This window comes from Synchiropus splendidus, chromosome 13 (genome assembly GCF_027744825.2).
Source record: "Synchiropus splendidus isolate RoL2022-P1 chromosome 13, RoL_Sspl_1.0, whole genome shotgun sequence".
NCBI classification, from domain to species: Eukaryota; Metazoa; Chordata; class Actinopteri; order Syngnathiformes; family Callionymidae; genus Synchiropus; species Synchiropus splendidus.
Window position 1 is genome coordinate 12,754,766 of NC_071346.1, and position 20,057 is coordinate 12,774,822.

The 20,057-nt window shown below is 42.6% G+C and overlaps 1 protein-coding gene across 4 annotated transcripts in view; it reads right to left on the reverse strand.

Annotated features, from left to right (window-relative positions):
* fgf12a (fibroblast growth factor 12a) overlaps positions 1-20,057 on the reverse strand; it is a 56,245-nt gene that overhangs the window by 18,225 nt on the left and 17,963 nt on the right. For 2 of the 4 annotated variants that reach the window (XM_053882936.1, XM_053882937.1), the window contains 2 exons: positions 13,405-13,515; positions 3,853-3,956 (listed from right to left, as the gene is read on the reverse strand). In XM_053882936.1, coding sequence (XP_053738911.1) covers positions 3,853-3,956; positions 13,405-13,515 — 215 coding nt within the window. Of the gene's footprint in view, positions 1-3,852; positions 3,957-13,404; positions 13,516-16,646; positions 16,695-19,043; positions 19,913-20,057 lie in introns of those variants that run through there. The other 2 variants (XM_053882933.1, XM_053882934.1) reach the window with 2 other exon arrangements.

Below are 20,057 nucleotides of genomic sequence, written 5' to 3' on the forward strand. Positions count from 1 at the left end.
AAGGTTTTCTTCAAATAAAGATTGAAAGTGAACTCCAGAAACTTCACTTACCATGTGTTTATGGTGGTTAATAGAGTATTTTCCTGTAAAAAATGGTGAACAGCATGTCCAAACTAAAAGCATTTTAAAGAAAATTAAAACTACTAAAAAAGCTTTTTTTTTAAATATTGTCATTCAAAATGGTTTAACATTAACTCTTTGAAAAGGCGAGGACCTCAAGTGATGCTCGAGAACAAGACCCATTGCCGTGCATGAGAAAAGTGCCCCTTTTACAGGAGCCGATTTTTTAAATTATTCATTCTTAAATTCTTAAAAGTTAAAAGTTACTCTCTCATCAACTCCGCCCAAATGCATTTCGGTATCAGGTGGGGCACTTAGTTGAGTTCTTGTAAGAAACGTTCCCGACAACGCACTGCACTACTCCAGAGTGAGATAAAGAACAAGAAGACAGGTAAAACCAACATGGGTGCCCTTTGTTTATGGGTTGAGAAGGCAACATAAACTCGACATCAAACTTCGCACTTTTGTTCAACAAATCGAGTTCGTGACAGATGTTGTTGTACAAGCCACTAGTTGATCCTTAAACTGGATGCCAGGCAGTTACAAAAAATCCTTCCAATTCCAAACACAAACACGAAGGCAAGCCTTCAGAGACAGCTTCATGCTGAACCAGTGCTAAAATAAACAATAAAAGTTGCGCAAAGGAATACGAAAAAAAAGGCATAAAAATGGTGAGAAGTGTAAACAACTTATTTCCCCGGCTCCAGTTAACGCATAAATTCAGTAAACAATTAGCTTCCCTTTACAGCGCTATTGGACTCGGCAGATGACTCTTGCTTTAACCTGAATATTACAGATTGGAGGGATAGAAAAGGACGCTTCCGTCTAGTGAGTTTGTGGCTCTTCGAGGCTCCTAAGCCTCCCTGTGATCAGGCCCACCATCCGCGCGCGGCTCACTGATGCATGCTAATATACGCCGCGTCTGTACAGCAGTCAATTCATGTCCGTTTAATTAAAATGGCCGATCAAAAGTCACCGTAAAAACGTCTCACCTTCTGACAAACATCACATTCGCCTTTGCTGAGAAGGTCAAGATATATTCACCTCCCATAAAAACGGGTGCTTTAGAGGATAAATGCAGAGCCCTGTTTGTCGGGTTGAACGCTGCCGTTTGACACCGTGGCGCTGCATCACCTGTGTTAATATCACTTACTGTGACACAAATGAGGATCCCATGAAGGTTGGATGAGCGCAGGGGTCAATTCGAGGATGATGGAACGCTCCGCCATCCCGGCAGTACGACAATCGATGGAGGCTAGTTGTTAACAGGAAGATATACTTATATACACAACTGTTATTGATTTATTTAATGTTTGACAGTTGTTTTTAGACAGACCACGCAAATACAAGTCGGGAAAATAAGATGATATCATACTGAATATTATAATAAGTAAGTAATCCCGGCTATTAGATACAAAAATACATGTTATGAAATGATTTTTTAAATTTTAGAAGAATAATAGCAGCGTATGAACCTAAGCCAAACAAACTTTTCTCAGCTTAAATACAAGAAATGTGAGACATATACTGACTGAAATGTCTAAAAATGAATGTAAGCCTCTGTTTTTAAACATTTGAACACAGATTTACAATCGTGCTAGCTTAAACAGAGCTAGCTCCCCAACATGAGGAACAGCCATAGCATTCCATGTTTGCGCCGTAGTGTGTTATACGCAACAAAAGATGAACCAATAAAATGGTAGCATTCATTTTCTGTTACGAAATGATACCATCCTCCATCTTGCCTTGCCAAAATACTACTGCTGTAAATTCTAGGACAAGAAAAACTCTGAAGAAACTGAAGAAAGCCAATACAGTTTTCACTTTTTAGCTGCGTGTGTGCAGCGCGCCAGTTTGTGTGGAAGTGTTGCTTCTGAAAAAGTCTCTTCTGGCAGTTGTTGAGACACCACACTTTGAAATATGTGGTGTCTCATTACAAGCTGAAAAATGAATCATATTTGAGACTGAAACAGAAGGTTTTACAGGACAGATAATGTGTTTAAAAACTGTGCAACGACAGAATGCTGTTTCTATTAGTTAGACATAATTCATTTCACTTTTACTCCAAAAGATTCTTTTCTGCTTTTCTATCTCATTATTCCTGCTGTTGTTTCACAAATTTTGGTGATGCGCTTTCAAATTTTAAATAAATAAAATAAAAGTCTACATAAATTGACCTAGAGCTTGGTGATTATACGGTCATGATTAAATACCATAGATGCCTGTGAAATTTCTTGTAGCATGTACACAAGAAACATCCGATTTATGACCAGCAGGATTTGAACCGAAGCCAAACAAACTTTTCTGAGCTTAAATACGAGAAATGTGAGACATATACTGAGTGAATTGTCTCAGAATTTGTTGCGTAAAACGAATGTAAGCCTTTGTTTTTAAACAGTGAACACAGATTTACATTCGTGCTAGCTTTAACAGAGCTAGCTCGCCAAGATGAGGAACAGCCGTAGCATGAAAACAAAATTTAAAAACTATATATAATAAAAAAAAACAAGAAAAAAAGCTTCCTCCCAATATAATTGTTTTATTTTATTCTACATTTATTACATCAATACTTGACATTGCCTTTAACCATTTTTTATTTATTTTATTTATTTATTTATATAAACCGGTCACTTTGCTTTGTACTTCAATTAAACAGCACTGTGACCTCTTTTTACGCCACAACAGAGCAGCAGCGCTTGGAAACACACCAAACGTCAGCTGTCAGTATCAACTGAAAAAAATAAATAAATACATTTCAGTTGCAGCATGCTATCCCCAAGACCCCCTTTCCGTTAACCCCCCCCCGAGGATCACGGCTAATATGCTGCAGTCACAGCTTGCGAGCAATAAGTTACATGTGACAGAGACATTGTGTATATTTTGATAAAGACGAGCAGTTTGCGAATCCCCGCTCCCGCGAGTCATTCATCACGGCTGTCTGGCCCGAAGTCTGCCGCCAGCGAAAGCCTTCAGAGGTTTGTAGGTAACGCAGCGGCCCCCGCCGCTTCCCCGCATCCTCTACTGGAGGTTATATAACCAAAGCAACTAGGGATCTCCCACAGCCTCGATCTGTGTCCCCACCCAATTTCCCTCACGCTCGCTCGCTGCAACTCATTTCCACAAACGTGCTCTCGTCGCACATCTTCATCCTCACTGCAGCAGCAACCACTTTATGTTGTTTTTTTGCCAACTGACATCCGTGACTCGGCCCGCCCCCGCTCAGGCATCTGCCACCCACACTCGCCTATATCCTCTTCATATCTTACGCTGCATAAGAAATCCAGCCTCGCAATATTTGCCATATTTCCTCCCCCACTGTGCCCTGAATTTTGTAATCCTAACTAATTCTGTTGATGCGGCACAGGCTTTTTTATTTATTTTTCCACAGTGAACGCGGGGTGCAAACCATGAAAACTATAATCTCACGGAAGGGAAGTTCAAATTAATTCCTTCAGATTTACACAAAACATCTTTGTGTGTTCTCTGAATCCGGATAAAAAAAAAAAAAAAGCCTTTCAAAGTCAATGAAATTCAATTTTATTTCTTTTCTTCCCGTTATGTAAGTCGTCCTCTGCTCACCAGAAAGCAATTGTATAAATAAAAAAAAGGTTTAGACTGATGTCAGGAGAGATGTAGAACATGGCCGGCGCTGATTTAACAAGAATAGATGCCGCACGGCAACAAAAGCACAACCCACCGACAGAGCTGGGATGAAAGGGGGTTTGTTGGAAGGGATGAGTGGTCAGTGCAGGAGCCAACAAACACATACGCCGAGTGAAGATCAAGTCTTACCGAGCTGTAGAGCATGCCCTCGCCGTTCATGGCGATGTAGAAGCCACTCTTGACCCCCTGGATGGCCACCACTCTCAAACCCACGGGAATAAGATTAAACAGGGCTGCAGGGGACACAAGCGGAGAGTTGTAAAGAGGCAGAAGCAAAAGAGAAACATCAGAAGGAAAGACCACCACGGGAAAATGGAGTTTCACAATTGACAGCCTCTGTTCTTTGCCTTTCAATCATTCTTAGATTGAATCGTACGCCACGTAGAAACACTGAAACCCAACAGATTAGAGAAGGTAGACGGCAAATAAAAGACATCAGGCGTAAAATATTAGAGGACAGGTTGTCACAGAGGCGGAGGCAGCCATCTTAGATCTCGGAATGATAAATGACTTTATTCAGAACCAGAGACTCGATTGAATAAAAGAGAGAAAGTGTTTTGCCTTTTTCCATTCCGTTTGTTTTTGGGGTGTTTGGTGTCTGATACGCTGTACACATGGCTTCAGGCTGTTGAAACTCTTGAGTTTTTCTTCATTTAAACTTTCAGCACGAGCAGGATTGGGTTGCATCTTAGCATAGGCTTGCAATGAGAAAGTCGGGCACAGAAAGTGGGGTAGCCGTTTGCTCCAGTGCCTCACAGCAAGGAGGGTATATTGTTTTTGTCTCTGTGTGCAACCTGTTCAGGGTGTCCTCCGTCTCTCGCCCAAAGCACCTGGGAGAGGCTCCAGCCCACGGCGACTCTCATCGAGGAATAAGTGATAGAAAATGAATGAACACGACAGGAACTTTCCCTCGGCGTCAAAGGGGACTAGAAAGGTTATATGATTCCACTATGTATTGTGGGCCATGGTCGCGATGTTTACAGTCAATAGACTTTGGAGAAAAGAAGACTTACAGATGGGTCACCTTTGTCTTAGAGAGTCTGGGTCTGAATCTGTTGGAGTGTTTCCATGGCATTACTTTGATCATTTAGTCATGATGGGTAGATGAGGCATCATGAAACAGTATTGCAGCGTCGATCAAACAGTATCTTAAATTTCAGAGGCCACTAGATGGCGCTCTTGGTTTAGAAATGATGTGAGGTTTCATTGAATGAGTTGTTCAAGTCCAAACATTTCACAGCAGACAGCGTCATCTGGTGGCCTCTGAAAATCAGGATACTGTTTCATGAAACCTCATCGACCCATGACAACCATTTACCATGGTCAACAGCTTTCTTTCTGCCTATTTCTTCCCCTAAAATTCACATTCAAAATGATGCAAAAACCCTTCAGATAGTAAAGTTTGATCAGGATTCTGCTTTTACAGAATTAAACATGATCATTCTCTTATCTGACTGGACCAAATGCTTCATTTTCGACCAAACCTGAGTGTATAATTTACATCATCCAGCCGGTTGGCGCAGCTAGATGAGATTTGACACGGTTTGCAGCAAAGCCCAGAGCCGCACTGTCACTATCATGGCGATTATCACCAGGCGCCCATCAGCACTGAAGTCAAGGCGAATCAGACGACTCAGTTGCTCGTGCTCTGACAACATTTTTGCAAAACTGCTTCTTAAGATGGCACCACCGGGTTCATATCTAATCCAGAACAGAACAGTGACGCAAGAAAAAAGAGATTCTGACGGTTCATTTAGATCAACGTCACTCTACTGGACTTGCCATGTGTTTAATAGGCTCATTTCCATCTGACTTACTAGCCAGGAATGTTAATTGCTAGCGCTGTCACTGGAGCAAGTCAGAGGACAAGACGGTGACTTTCACGCACGTCGGTTGCCGGGGACATACTTTACGGCTGTCGAGAACGTGGTGATGGGGACGGGGATCAGATAAAACGGGACGGGATCAGGCTGAGCGATACGCGTGTCTGTCTGTCCTCAGACCACGTTCAAATGTTCCTCAATAAATATTGACTTTCTGCTTTCGCTTGACAACAGGTTCCGATCTGCTCTCTGAGCGACAGTGCAGAGAATCCACACTCTAATGTCATGACACCCTTGGGGCTCGTGAAGCCGAGCAATCTGGAACATGTGCGCATTAATGCTGCCATCGAAAACCCCAGACCTTGCGGAAGTCAACGAATGAAATTCTGTTCATTTTCTCTGCTCATATCAGATCATTCTGACTGACACACCAAGGCATATCACAACTATAAAAGCACTCAGAGAGTGCAGACCTCTGCCTTCCCCTAGTGAAAGTTGCCTGCTTTTGTGCTCTTCAGCATCATATGATAAAGCCTTCCATCCATCAGCTTCCGTCTATGTGAGGTCAGATCACAGGGGCAGCAGCCTTGGCGAAGAGTGTCGGTGACCAGAGACTTGCCTCTTCTAAGAGAACAGGTCTTCTTAGGACAACTCAGAGACGTAAGGAACACCTCACGCAAGAGGCAACCTGGAGGTGACTTGACACCAGAGCCACCTTAAGGCAGCTCTTCCGTCCCAGGTGACCAACCTCATACGGTCAGACACCATGAAAAGAAAACTTCTCGCAGTGAGCTTGTTCTTTCCGTCTTACGTGGAATCGACTGTTGGCTCAGTGTCACTGTCAGCCTGAGGGTTCACCCATCGGTTGAGGGAAAAGACACTGAGATATCTGAACCCCTGCATCAGTGGACTGACAAAAACTCCAAGACTAAGACTTTGTGTGCTGAGACAGAGTGGAGACCGAGACCAATGATAGGGGTCACGAACAAGACCAACTGAACACAGAACAAACTATGGGTTTGTTGCAATGAAAGCACTTCAGTCCTTCATTTGTTTTGGAAGAAAATACTACTGTTTCTTGAGCAGTGAGACAAATACTGAGTTCAGATTTGTCTCGGCCTGGGTCCATTCCACACTACTGTTCCACAATAACCACCCACAATACTATCCGATGATGATCCAGGAAGGTGTTGGATGGAATCATCATTGACTCGTGTGGCATCTAACAGCAGCTTCTCAAGCGCCTCCTTCTGTTCAGAACTAGAATAACTGTGTTTTTATAAAGATATGTGAAAAGACAGCGGTGTAAGGCGCCCAGATACTTTTCTCGTTGCATTTTTGAAATCAGAAAAACACATCTATTTAGACAGCCATTGTGACCAAACCAGATACTAATATCAGTATAAATTGATACAAGTGAAAGCACTTTTCCTCCAGCTCTGTGGATGCTGCCGTCCTCTTCTCTGCCATCTCCACTGTTTTTGGTGTCATTTCTCTTCCAGCATTTTGGAAGACTCAAATAAAAGTCTGCCTTCAGAAGTGGGAGGAACAAAGAAATATGATGCAGTTGCTTCAGACTCCATTCCTACGCTCATTTGCCAAAAATATTACACAACGGATTTGAACTGATGTTCCGCTTCCTTCCTACTGCTCAGCTTTTTTCTCTTCGCGGTTGATCTATCCCATAATAACAACGATACATACTGATATAATTATACATGACGACGCCTCTTAAAGGGATTTATCTGCCTCTCACTGCACAAAGGCGCAGTCGGGGTGAATCTTCAGTCATTTAAAGGCCAGAGAAATGGATTCTTACGGTCCACTCACGGCAATCCTTCAAAGTCCTCCTGCGCCGGAGCAATCACTTAAAAGCAAACCCCCCTGCAGGCGGGTTAAAGGAGGTGCAGCAGGAACTGAAACCTGCAAGACGTTTTCGTGAAGGACAATGTCAGAGGGCGGAATTGAACAGAAGGAATACAGGAAACCTGAGCTGCCGAGTTAATTCCAGCCTCGGAAAATGAGTCCTCCTCATTTCATCCATCACCCAGAAGCGTGGAAAGACAAATGGAGCGTGAGCGCCCGACAGCTCAGGTGTGTCAAACCAGCAATATCATTTCGAGAGTCTCATCGCGTCCCGGCAATTACCGCAGGTGATGAAGTGGTGACAGCCAAATTAATAAGCGTTCAAACGGACATGAATATGAATTAATGAAGTCATGTCTCTGTCGGCGGGTCGGAATTAGCAACAGCGCTACGACCGCGCACAACATTTGCTTGACGTCACGATCGTCCGAGCAGGAAAACTGTTCCCTTGAGATGCAAAAGTACAAAGAAGCCTCGGCGATCAAATAAGATCACAGCGCGCTGTTAGCGCTTTATGAAGTCCCACAACAGCTGTTCAACAGCAGTGATAAACGCTGGACCTTTTTTATATCAGAGAAGACGGGGGCGCTTTATTGATCCCTCTTGGTGAAAACACAGCAGCGCAGGTCAAAATATTAGACGCAAGAACGACAAAAATATATCACGAAACTCACACTGCGCTCATCACTTGCTTTATGGACTCGGAAACTGCTTGGTTGTGTAGTTTATAAGGTCATACAGGTTGTTGACTGAACTGCTGTTTTGATAAAGTCGTGACGTCATCACTTTGGACGTCGTCGCACAGTGAGAGGGAAAATGGCTGAGGCTGCCATCACGACCCTAAATGTCGTAAGTACGCAGGGTTTCCAACAAGATTTTAGGAAACTCAAAACACGAAACGAAAACACAGCCAACCAAGAAGCAATAGAGAAACAAGAAGCAGAGGGTCCGACCGGAATGTGCGACTTGAGTTCCGTGAGCACGGACTTCAGTCATTACAATGGTTCTTATGGGATTACCCATTAAAAATACACGGAAAACCATCATGGTCATATCTGCTTCTCTCATGCGTTCTGATGTTTTCACTTCATTTTAACATTTCATCTGTAAACTGAGAACATGATTCTCATTTAAGCTGTTCGCCAAGATTGTTTAAATGAAGTGGACCTGGTATGGGAACATTCCACAATGTAAACAGCAGCAGACTAAAGTGAGAGTTTACATTTGCTAAACATATCTCACCACACTTTAAAACGACACAAACAGTTTATCACACATATCCTTCTCTTTTTTTGAATCTCTACCACAGTACTCCCCAGGATATTTCCGACAGGGACGGGTCCGGGAAGGGTCCTTTCACGGTCATCCTTAACAGTCTACCTTAAAAGGCGGAGTCTTGCTCGACTGACGGTGAAGAAGCGCTTTTGTTGAGCGTGCAACTTCAATTCAGACGAAAACAGCACACATCACATGCAGACAAGCTGACGAATCTTTCAGGTAGTCGGTGACTAGTCGACTATTAAAGTAGTCATTGGTTGCAGATTTGTGTAAATAGAGGGTAGCCCCATATAACAAGTACCATAAAGCATAGCCCTTCAGTCTTCTGGAACTTTTTGGACTAAAATATGCGCAGTTTGTCAGAATCAGAATCCGCTTTATTTGTAAGGTCAGCGAGGATCCCACCAACTAGCAAAGTGCTTTGGAACAACGTACAATGATGAACAAAACAATAAATAAAAATTAAACAACAATAATAAAAAGTAACTAATAAATAAATAAACCATGAACAACAACGTTCACAAATTCTTCACACTAAAAAAAAAAAAAAAAAAAAAAAACAATTTTTCAGTTAAGTTCCATTTATGCCAATACAAAACCTCTCAAAAAAATATTTCAAGCACTACTTACAGTGTTTAAATAAAAGTATTAATCTGCTCCGCTTTCCTCCCACACTTCAATAAAGAAATATAGTCGATTGACAGAATGTGTCTCAGTGCGCGGGTCCTGGCCATGGTCTCGCCTGACGTCTCTCCCTGAGGAGCTGGGACTAGCTGCAGAACCTTCAACCCCATAAAGCAAACAATGGAAATGAATAAATCATATCAGAACAGAACTCTCATCCATTTTCATCAGTCTGTTATTCATTCATATTTGGAGTTTGCCAGGATCTGCATCATAAGCGTCAGAGTTTGGTTCAATTGCTACTAGTCAGTGCGAACTAACACACACCTCATGAATACATTGTTTGAAGAACACTTCAATCCTACTACTATTATTATTATTACATCCTTTATTTTTATATTATATATAAAACATTTATATTGTATTATCTATGTTGTATTAACTCTTAATAGCCCAAAATATATTTTAGATTTATATATAATATTTTTTAACAAATGATTATTTTTCTTGTTATTACTTATAATAATTGTATTTTATTTGTTTATTGTTAGATTTCTTTATTATTTTATATGATGATTACAATTAATAATCACATTAAAAAAAAAAGTGGTGTGAATTAAAGGTGGTTAGAGCTGAGAAGGGGTGATAGAGAAAAGACAAGCGTCTCTAACTGGACCTGTTAAAAAGGGCTTTTATGCAGAACTCTGCCAACAGATTTAAAAAAAAAAAAGCATCTCCCTCTTCAAAAACCTGCATCTCTATGCGCTCCACACATTGGTGGCGCACATTCTTCCCTCAGCACTTTGAGGTCATGTGATCCATAAACGCTATCCAAATGGACAAAGGTCGCAGCTCGTGTGCAGGAGGCCTCACGCTGCTGACTCCAACAAGTTTCCCCAGAAACTTATCTGGAGAGTTTCTTCTGCCACTTCGGCAGGTCAGAGTCTTGGCAAGGCTCAAGGGCAAGGTCAATCTATTATTCCAATACTCCAGCCGCCGAATCAATGGGTGAGAGCCTGTCATGAATACAAACTTCAGTGGCTTCTACTGGAGCCAGCTGTTTCTCTTCAGCCGTCTCCTCCTCTCTTCTCCGACTCTGGTCTTCCCTCGGACCGTCTGAGCTCCACGCATCTCTGAGAGGGAATTATTCATCAGGTACAAACAGAGAAGGTGGTATTTTTAGTTTCCCCAGGCTGAATTATTCACCGAGTTCCTCCTTCCCCAGGCTGGAAGGAACGGTGAACAAGAGCATTACCATGAGGTCAGGAAACCCTGACTTGGAACAAAACCCACACCAGAATCCTGAACAGACGCCACAACAAAGGAGCTTCCTAGTGGATCGCAGACCAGACAGACCCACATTTGTTGTGGCGCTTCAGTCCAGGTCTGCACTCTCAGAGTGCTTACACTTTTTATTACAGGAAATAGGTTAATTTCACTCATATTTGAATATTTTTGAATAATAGTAAAAACATTAGTCATTTACAATTATGAAATACACGTATTTACTTTACCAAGATGAAATAAATTGTATTAAAGTAAATTAAAAAAAATAAAATAATTGAAATAGTCATTAAAAAATAAACCTGGAATATATTTTTGAATTTGAGAAGAATTTGCTTGCCCCTCACAGCAATGACTCATGAGTCAATGTGTCTCTAAAACAAATAATAATAATAATAATAATAACAATAATAATAATAATAAACAAATGAAATACAATATTATTATTATTCAAAATAATAACAACAATAATATATTCGTTAAACAATTAAAAAATAAAACATATTTTGGCCAATTCAGAGTTAATAATATAAAATAAAGGATGGAATAATAAAAAAGAAATAATAAACATGTACAATAATAATAATAATAATAATAATAATTCGTTAAAAATAATAATGTCCAAAATAAATCATATTTTGGGGCAATTAAGAGTTAAAATAACATATATAATATAATATAAATGTTTTACATATAACATAAAAATAAAGGATGTAATAATAACAATAACAATAATAATAATAAATTCATGAAAAATAAAAATGACCAAAACAATACATATTTGGGGCAAGTCAGAGTTAATAACATAAAAATAAAGGATGAGTTTAAGTCAATATATTTTGATCGACCTGGTTGGAAGTAATTCTACTCATTATGTGATGGCATATTAATAAGGATATGCTTCATTTCCCTACTTCAAAGTGAGCGCAGTGACACCTCTACAGTGAATCAACCAAGACGAACTCTTCACAAAGTAACTCAAAGTCATGTGTTCTGATCCCATCTGCCTCATTCTCACGACCCTCGCGCCCTCCTCTCACTCAACAGCCCATTTAATAATGCCCTTTTGTCCACGTCTGTCCCTTATAAAGTCTCACACTGAGCGGCCGAGCGACGTCTTTTTCCGCCACAGCTCCTTCTACAGTTCAGCAGCTTTGGCATCAGTTGCCTTAAAAACTGGCAAGATCTCTCAGAGAAGAAAAGGTCAGAATTGGTTTCCTGCCTGGCTTGACTCCAGCCTGCAAGTGGAGTCATTACACTGATGTAAATCTCTTACTTGATCTTCCACTTCCTTAGAAACTATTATAAAATCCTCCATGTTTTAATATCTAATGACTCTTGGCTTGATGCTTAATTTTCATTTTGCTTTCCTGCTCTGCTTTGAGGAGGCGGTCGGCAGCTTCACGACGACGGTACCCAGGGGACCATTTATCCTGGAGGAGAACCGTATGGAAGTTCGATTGGTGGTGAAATATTGAAGACAGTTGGGGAGGATCTTCGTGGCACGCCGCCCTTCTGGGATTGAGCTGTTGTTTCAAGGGAGGGAAGAAACTAGCATAGCCACAGAGTATGTTTGACTAGCAAAGCAAAAGTTAACTAAAATCTTTTCCCTGTACAAGTCAATAAGAACAATAAGAATAGGAGAGCATGGAACAATGCGTGGTACATCTGAGTTTTGAAGGTTCAAAATGTTTCTGCGTGCCCCACAACAATCTCATTGTTCCGGCACATTACAAATATTTTTTTGGATGGAAAACTTCAACAAGGAGTCACCAGTCAGCAGCTGGTATTTCCCGGCTCAAGAGGAGGCTGAGCTGCGAGCGTGTTTTCGGGCACCATCTTGCACCATCTCCGGCTTTCAGTTTCATTTTCGAAAACGACAGAAAGATCTTTAACATTTATAGCATGTTTCACGGTTAAAACTCACCAATGCAATTGCATATTTTGTTCCAGTTGCAAGTTGAAATCCCAGCCACCAAGAGAGATTTAAAAATATGATGGAATTCAATTGTGTTTCCCCAGAGTTATGCAAATTCAAATAATTACAACTTGTGAATATATTTTAACTGTTGTGAATTTCTGTGCAAAAAAGAAGGTACTCGCAAAAACTCGCAATGAGGAAAAATACTCAGATAGTACTGCAGTTGATGGATCTGATAATATTTAATGTTTAAAAGGTTCATTTCATTTTTAAAACTTTTTTTTTCTTTGCTGCAGTGTTCACTTTCATGAAAATATGACTGTCATCGTGTCTACGTGAAGACAGAACACCTGTTTTTGTAAGAAAAATACACATCAAGACCCACAATGGAAGGTAAATAAACACAAACTGGGATGGAGTCTAAAGCATTCGCCGAGACAATAGGAACTGCATGATGTCATCGGCGACCGCTACACCAACACTTGTTGCCGCTACCTAAAGCGCTAACGTAAACCTTCGCTATCAGATTGCTACATCGCGTTTTGTCCTATAAATCTTTGTAGATACCGTTAATACCAACTTGCTTCTGGGAGTGGTGTTTAGTTCCAGAAATATTAGGTTAGTGTCAATACAAAAATGATACAAACGGTTCTTAAAAGATACCAATAGCGTGGTGGCAGTGCTCAGGTCCGCGTGGATGTCAGTGAAATCCTGTTTGACGCGGTTGTTTACAGAAGAATGAACAGATCCCCGGAAGGATCAGGGGTCGGTTCTGTGTGAAATGATTAAGCATCTCCTTTAAAATGTTGCATTATATAAGCAAGTGACTCATTCCAAGTGTCATGTAATGTATTGTGCTGGGAGCCTCTGGGATGCAGCACTCACTGTTGTCACTGTTCTCGTCCTTGCTGCCGTCAATGGTTCCATCCGGCTGCATCTGCAGGTAGAAGCCCTGCTGGCTGAACAGTCGTGTCACGATGCCTTTCAGCTGCGGCTCTGGAACACACACACACACACACACCCACACACACGCACACACAAGCGCCACCGACCAAACCACAGCCCCAACCCCACAACAAAAGATATTAGAATTTCTCAGACAAAGGGAGAGGCAACACTTAACAGAGATATAAAGGCATCAGTTTAGACACGTCCACACCTCACCTGGGGTCGTTCTACCCTCAATCTAGTTGTCAACTTTATCATAATCTGTACCAGGAAGCACCTTAAATTGCTCAGACAGAGGCAGGTCGTGCTTGCAGCGTGATAAACAGGGCTACCATTGTTGCTGAGATACAGAGAAAAGAACTAGCCTGGTGCGATTACAAACACAACTTAGGAGATAAAATTCTCCTGCTGGAATTTTGTTTCATGTTTTTTTTAAACAGCCTTCTTGACGATGGCAAAATGGAAAACCTGTATGTGGTCGACAAGATTTTTGTCAATATTGATAATCCCACTTTGCAACATACTTGGGCTATATATGTATATATATATATATATATATATATATATATATATATATATATATATATAATTTTTATTTATTTTATTTTTTTTTTTTAACGTTAATCTCACAACAGACGGAATGTTGTCAACATAATCCCAGTTTATAAAATAATACTCTGACTCTTCAAACAACATGGAAGACTTCAGATACATCATGAACCCCAGATTATGCAGAAGATACTACTGCAGATACAATCTTATCCTGTCTTTCGGCATCTCCACCATGGGTTGCCAAACCAAACCTCTGCTAATCCCGAATTACTTCAATTCTATTCAGTCTATCATGATAATCCTAGCTCAAATAGAAGACAAATCTTTGGCTATATTTATAGTCCCTGTTAAAACATTGATCAGGCTTATTACTATCATCTCAAATGGACATGGAAGGCAACACTCCAACCAGTCAGGACTCATAATCCTGGTTTGGGATGGATGCCATCAACAACAACCTGCTTTTATACTGAAGACAAACACACAGGTTATATTGGTAATCCCAGTTTAGATGGATGACTATGTATATGAAAAGCCACTCCACTCAAGTTAAGGTGCTCACCAATACACATTTTAATAAACTTGACTACTAAATAGGAGAGATATGTGCACGTTGGTCGGATCAATAAAAATCACAGGGAAACTGTCAACAAAAATATTGAAACATTTGGGTGCAAAAACATTAAACATGCTTTCGGAACGTTGAAACATCTGAATTAAAATCATAAAAAAACGTGATTCCTAACAAGATTAATGTGAGTAAAACAACAGCACCTTTGACTCATTCAGTAGTTGAGTTTGTCCACTCAAAAGTTTGTGCATTCGCTCGTTGCCATAACCCTGAACCAACCTCCAGCATGGCGGCTGTGACACCTGGCTTCAGGCCACGAAGCAGCGAGAAGCATTCGGCACTTCAGCAGGCGAGAATGATGATTAGTCAGTGGAGAAAACATCATCAATCTGAGCTTCATTTGGAACTTGGACTGAGGAACTGGAGCTGCTGGATTTAAATACGCATGTATAGTGATCTCGTCCATCACCTGCTATGTGACAGTGTTTCCTGGCGGCGATATAAATCGGCTGCATTGTGCTCACTGAAGCCTTCAAAAGGCAACATGACATTGAAAACTTCTGACTGTGTATTGTTTCAGTCATAACTCTTCCCCACTGCTGAGACGGGTCTATTGACAGGGAAGGGCGTCAGCATCAACACCACCACATGCCAGGGATTTGAAGATAGCTGGTGTGAAATAAAGCGGACAGCAGGCGAAACACTGAAAACTTTCATCTCAATACTAGAAACCTAGATTTTTGGTTTGATATGAAGTAAATGAGAGTATGTTTTGTCTGACAAAGACAGAATATTTTGGGTAGTCTTCACATATATTAAGTAAATTCACAAGATAGCTTTTTCTTTGTAGCTCCTATAATAAGTTAGTAGGTTTAAAGCCCAAGTTCGGGTCAGTCTTAAAAATGGTCTTCCAGTTGAGCAAAAAAAAAAAAAACTTCAATGCGATCGCCAAAGCAGAAGGCTAAATATTTCTAACTCCATGGAGACAAAAGGTAAGTGAGTTGAGATTAGCCGTCAGAAGCAGAAAGAAGTCGCCGCGTCTGAGCCGATCACTGCGATACTTACAGAGGCAGACGTTCCGCTTACACTTCAGACTGAAGTGGAGGAGAAAACAACCTATCGAAAGTCTAGTGACCCCCAACTCGCGGGGTTCACATCTGCTTAACTGTACATCAGCTTCAGCATCAATCCTCCACTCAGCTTCTCCAGAGCTGCGCCCATCAATTTGTTGTTTGTCATCCATCACAGGACGCGTGTGGAGAGAGTGTGCATGCCAAGTGTGTATGTGTGTGAGCACATGGGACGTGTACACACCGGTAAATAACATGTGATAACCGCACTTCCATAAATTACAGCCTCAATGTGGGCCGGAGCCATCGCTCACGGCTCATCGGTTCCAACCATTGCGCATGCAGGGTGTGTGCTCCACCGGAAGGACATCCATTTTCACATCGTCATGTGTGTCATGGTGGTTTATACGGTATTACGACGACGATTAATGTACTTCATACCACAACAGACGTACAGGACATTCAGGTACGTTGACAGATGATGCCATGACCATGGAATGGTGAATGATCACCTGCTGTCAGAGAGTCCAACAAAGGAGGGAGGTCATATCGAAGTACTGGACAGGAAAGACCCCGAAGGGACTGGGACATATATTTACACAGTACAGACGAGCACGGAAAAGACCTGGCCTGACGGACAAAGAAAATGAGGCGATGACAGGAGGGGGGAGAGCCAAAGACAAGAAGACGACAAGACTGAGGCGCGACGGACGGACGACTGCCGGGAGAACTACATCTCCACCAAATCAAAACATGGGTTGGAACGTAAGCTTAAAAACTACGAAAGCCACAGATGCAAGAAGAAATCAGCAAGGGAGAGGGTCGTCGGCTGATAGGAGTTGAAGCCCCCAGGCCCGTCCCTCCCGTTCCTTCCCTCCCCGCCACCCAACCACCCCTCCCTGGCCGAGGGAGTCGACATGGTCGCGAGGATGGAGGTGAAGACGAGGAAAAACACAGCACACACGAATGGAGGCTGAGCTACTGACCTAGCCTGCAGCCCTTACGGGACACCTGTGGAGGTTTCGAGGGTGCGTCTTTACGAAGGGGGGGGAGGATGGGTGAGATAGAAGGAAAAACAACAAGCTTTTAACAGGCAGAATTCATCAAGTCTCCAGAGAATCGACTGTAGGTACACAAATATATGCCATAGCTTGAGAGAAATATTTGTTTTCCTGGAGGGGTTACCATCCTGCTAATGCTAATGTCCATTTTTTAGTCCATCTTCTTGCGTTTCCTGTTCTGCATCTCTTTGGTATTTGTTTTTTATTTTTGTTTTATATTGTAAGATGTTGTAAACTCCTCTCAACTACCATCTAACATCTATAACCACAGCTAAATTAGCATAGCTACAATAGCTCATCTGCACTAACATTTGATAGCTAGGAGTTGTAAGCAACAGAGCTGCAAGTTGGAAAAGGAAAAGTCAGTCTATCTAAATCTCTGTCACGTCAAGGTTTCCTTTTTATTTCACTCAAAATGAAGCATATTTAAAGCATTAATGGTAGGTTCTGTACTGACAACTTTTCCCTCACTTTCAGTTCGACAACAGCTGACTTCACTATCTCGGTAAATTGGGTCAGTCCTAATAACGTCCCTCAACTGTCAGATAATAGTCAGAGGTATTTTGGGTTGTTACACCATGACTTGTCTTTCTCTAAAGTAGGACACCAAATTTAGAGCGAGCATCATTCACACATATATATGATGACTAGAATACTTCATGTATTTTGTGCACCGTCTGTTGAAGGACAGAACAGTGAAAGTTTTCTCTCATATGACTTGGCGTTAAATTGTTCAAAGAGCACCGTAGGTACCAAACTTGTCCACTATGGGAATGTGTCCGGGCTGTCGCCGGGTGGTAATGTCATGTTTGTCAGTCGCGATCAGATTTTTGGAAACTTTTTCATGAGTCAATGGCACTTCAAATGAAGGATTTGATAAAAGTGAATATATATGCAAAAGTTGTAAAGTGGCACGTTAGCCAAGCATATGTTCTCGGTATTTCCTGGTGACGTACACATCATGACCAGCTGACTGGTAGGTCATTGCTTTTAGTTGCCATCGCACCAAAATCAACTTCTTCGTAGACGATAACGCACCACAAAATATACTTTTATAGTGTCCGGGCTACTTCCTGTACACGACAGTTCAGACCAGGAAGTACAGCATATGGTTGGCAAAAATCTGTGGCTCATATATACATTACATGTTGCCCTCAAATCCTTAATGTTTAGTTCCATTTGCTTATGAAAAAGGTTCTGATCGCAGATGCTGGACCTGATGCAGCCAGGACACATTCCACGTCGGGACACGTTTGGCGCATTGTTGTAGGCTACCAAAACTAAGTTAAAAGCATGGCAGCGTTCATGTACGTGTTATCGTAAACTCCGAAGCTGCGCCTACTCTATCACAAACTTTTGTTTTTTTGTAGAAATATCTCCCCTCGATGGCGCTAGCGGCAAACAGAGGCAGAAGCAGCGGACGAATGGAGGGATGTTTGTCTGAAATATCTGAGATTGTCAGATATTTATTGAAGCGCATCTTTGTTCCGACCGGGAGTCCATGGCAGACCCAACCAAACAAACCCGACCACCTTAGTTCTACAGCGGTGGACTCCCCTCAGACATCATATTTGAGCATATCTCAGAGGAGCTGACTTTAGGACCTTATTTACCGGCTGATGACGCGATTGACGGGATTCAACTCTGCCATCCTGTGTCCTTGTTTACGCCTCGCAGTCCCGCTGCCTTGCTCATCAGCCTGACTCACAGATCCAAACTATCCTGAATGGGCCGCTTCTCACACGACAATCGCAGGAAGTTGTGGGTCTATCAAGCCTATCAATAGAGCCGGAATAGTTATTTATCACAGGAGCTACGGCTCCCTCCGCTGCAGTAAAGCTCCGGCTCAGCAATAAACATTTACCATTAAAACATTTAATCTCAAAAGAGCCTTGGTGCACTGCGGTGCCACTTATCCCCCCTCAGTTCCCCCCAATCTGCATTAATATTGGATTAGGCAATTGAAAGGAGACTTACAGCATATTCAAGTTGCCTGTTTATGTGGGTTTAGAAGCGATGAGGGTTGGGGTGATAAGGGTTTGATAGGGAGCGGGTTGGTTATTTCTCTTGCATTCAGCATATCTCCATGTGGCGGGGGAGACGGGGGAGGAGGAGGGGGGTGTAACGACAGCAAGAGGACCTAGCGGAACAGGTGGATTATTCAGAGAAAATCTACCTTCTGTGGGTCTGATGCGAGCCCATGACTGCAGTAAAATGCCTCCAAAGAGGGGCGGGGTGGGGGAAACCGCTTCCACACACACTCACTCACACATCAGGAGGAGAGGAGGAGGAGGAGGGGGGTTAGAGAAATCCAGCACTGACCTGGTCTCCTTCTAACCGGTCTTTTCTTGCCACTGCAGAAGCGGACTTTGCTGAAGACGCCTAAGAAATGCCTCTCGCAAAGCGATCGCGGGTCTTTGCTGGGACTGGGGCGACGTTTCGAAGTCGAGACCCGGTCGCTGTTCGACTCCCTTGCCTGACGTTTTTGGCGGATCAGGGAGCTGGCGATCGCAGCCATCTCCCCGAGAACCGACGGTCTTGTTCGATAGGGTTCGGATCCTGGCGCAGCGTCTTAGCGCAAAAAAAAAAAAAAAAAAAAAAAAAAGGTTCAAGTGTTGGTCCCGGTCCGCCACTTGTTTCAGCCAAATGTCATCGTGATCAGAGGCTTGTGCGCCTGGTCGCGGTCCATTGATCGCAGGATGCTGTCGGCTCTCAGATCAAAGTGGCATTTCCACGTCGCGGGGGGGGAACATGCAACAGTGTCGCCAAGTTGGCGCAGATGCGTGTCACTGGATGCTCAGGTATTCCAGGTGAACAGCGCCGCGTCTGACCAGCGAGATCCGGAATCCTCATCAGCCTCATTCAAACCCCCCACCCCCCTCCAAAACCCTCCAACTGAAGAAAACTACTTTTCTTTCCGTATCCACCCCGAAAACGCAGCTCACTCTCCGACCGATTTTGGAACCTCTCAACGCAGCCGAGTGCGAAAGAACGACAGGGGAAAAAAAAGAATCTCCAGGTAAAAAAAAAAAAAAACTGGGATGCTGCAGAGATGATCGCGGAGCTGCGTGCGCAGGGACTCAGGTCTGGACAGCAACAATTAGTTGCCTTACTGGAGCGTTATTTGTCCCGAGTGGAAGCTGTGGATGTGTTACACCGCCGAGACAGAAAGTGAACGCGCCCCCTCCCTCTCTCCAGCTCCCTCGCTCACTCACTCACTCGCCCCTTCCCGCTCTCTCCTTCTCCCCAACTCTTTTAACGCAACCATACGTGATTGAGGTTCCTATGAGGGGGGAAGACTACGCGCCCTGAAGGAAGGGATCCGCGCTAAAGATG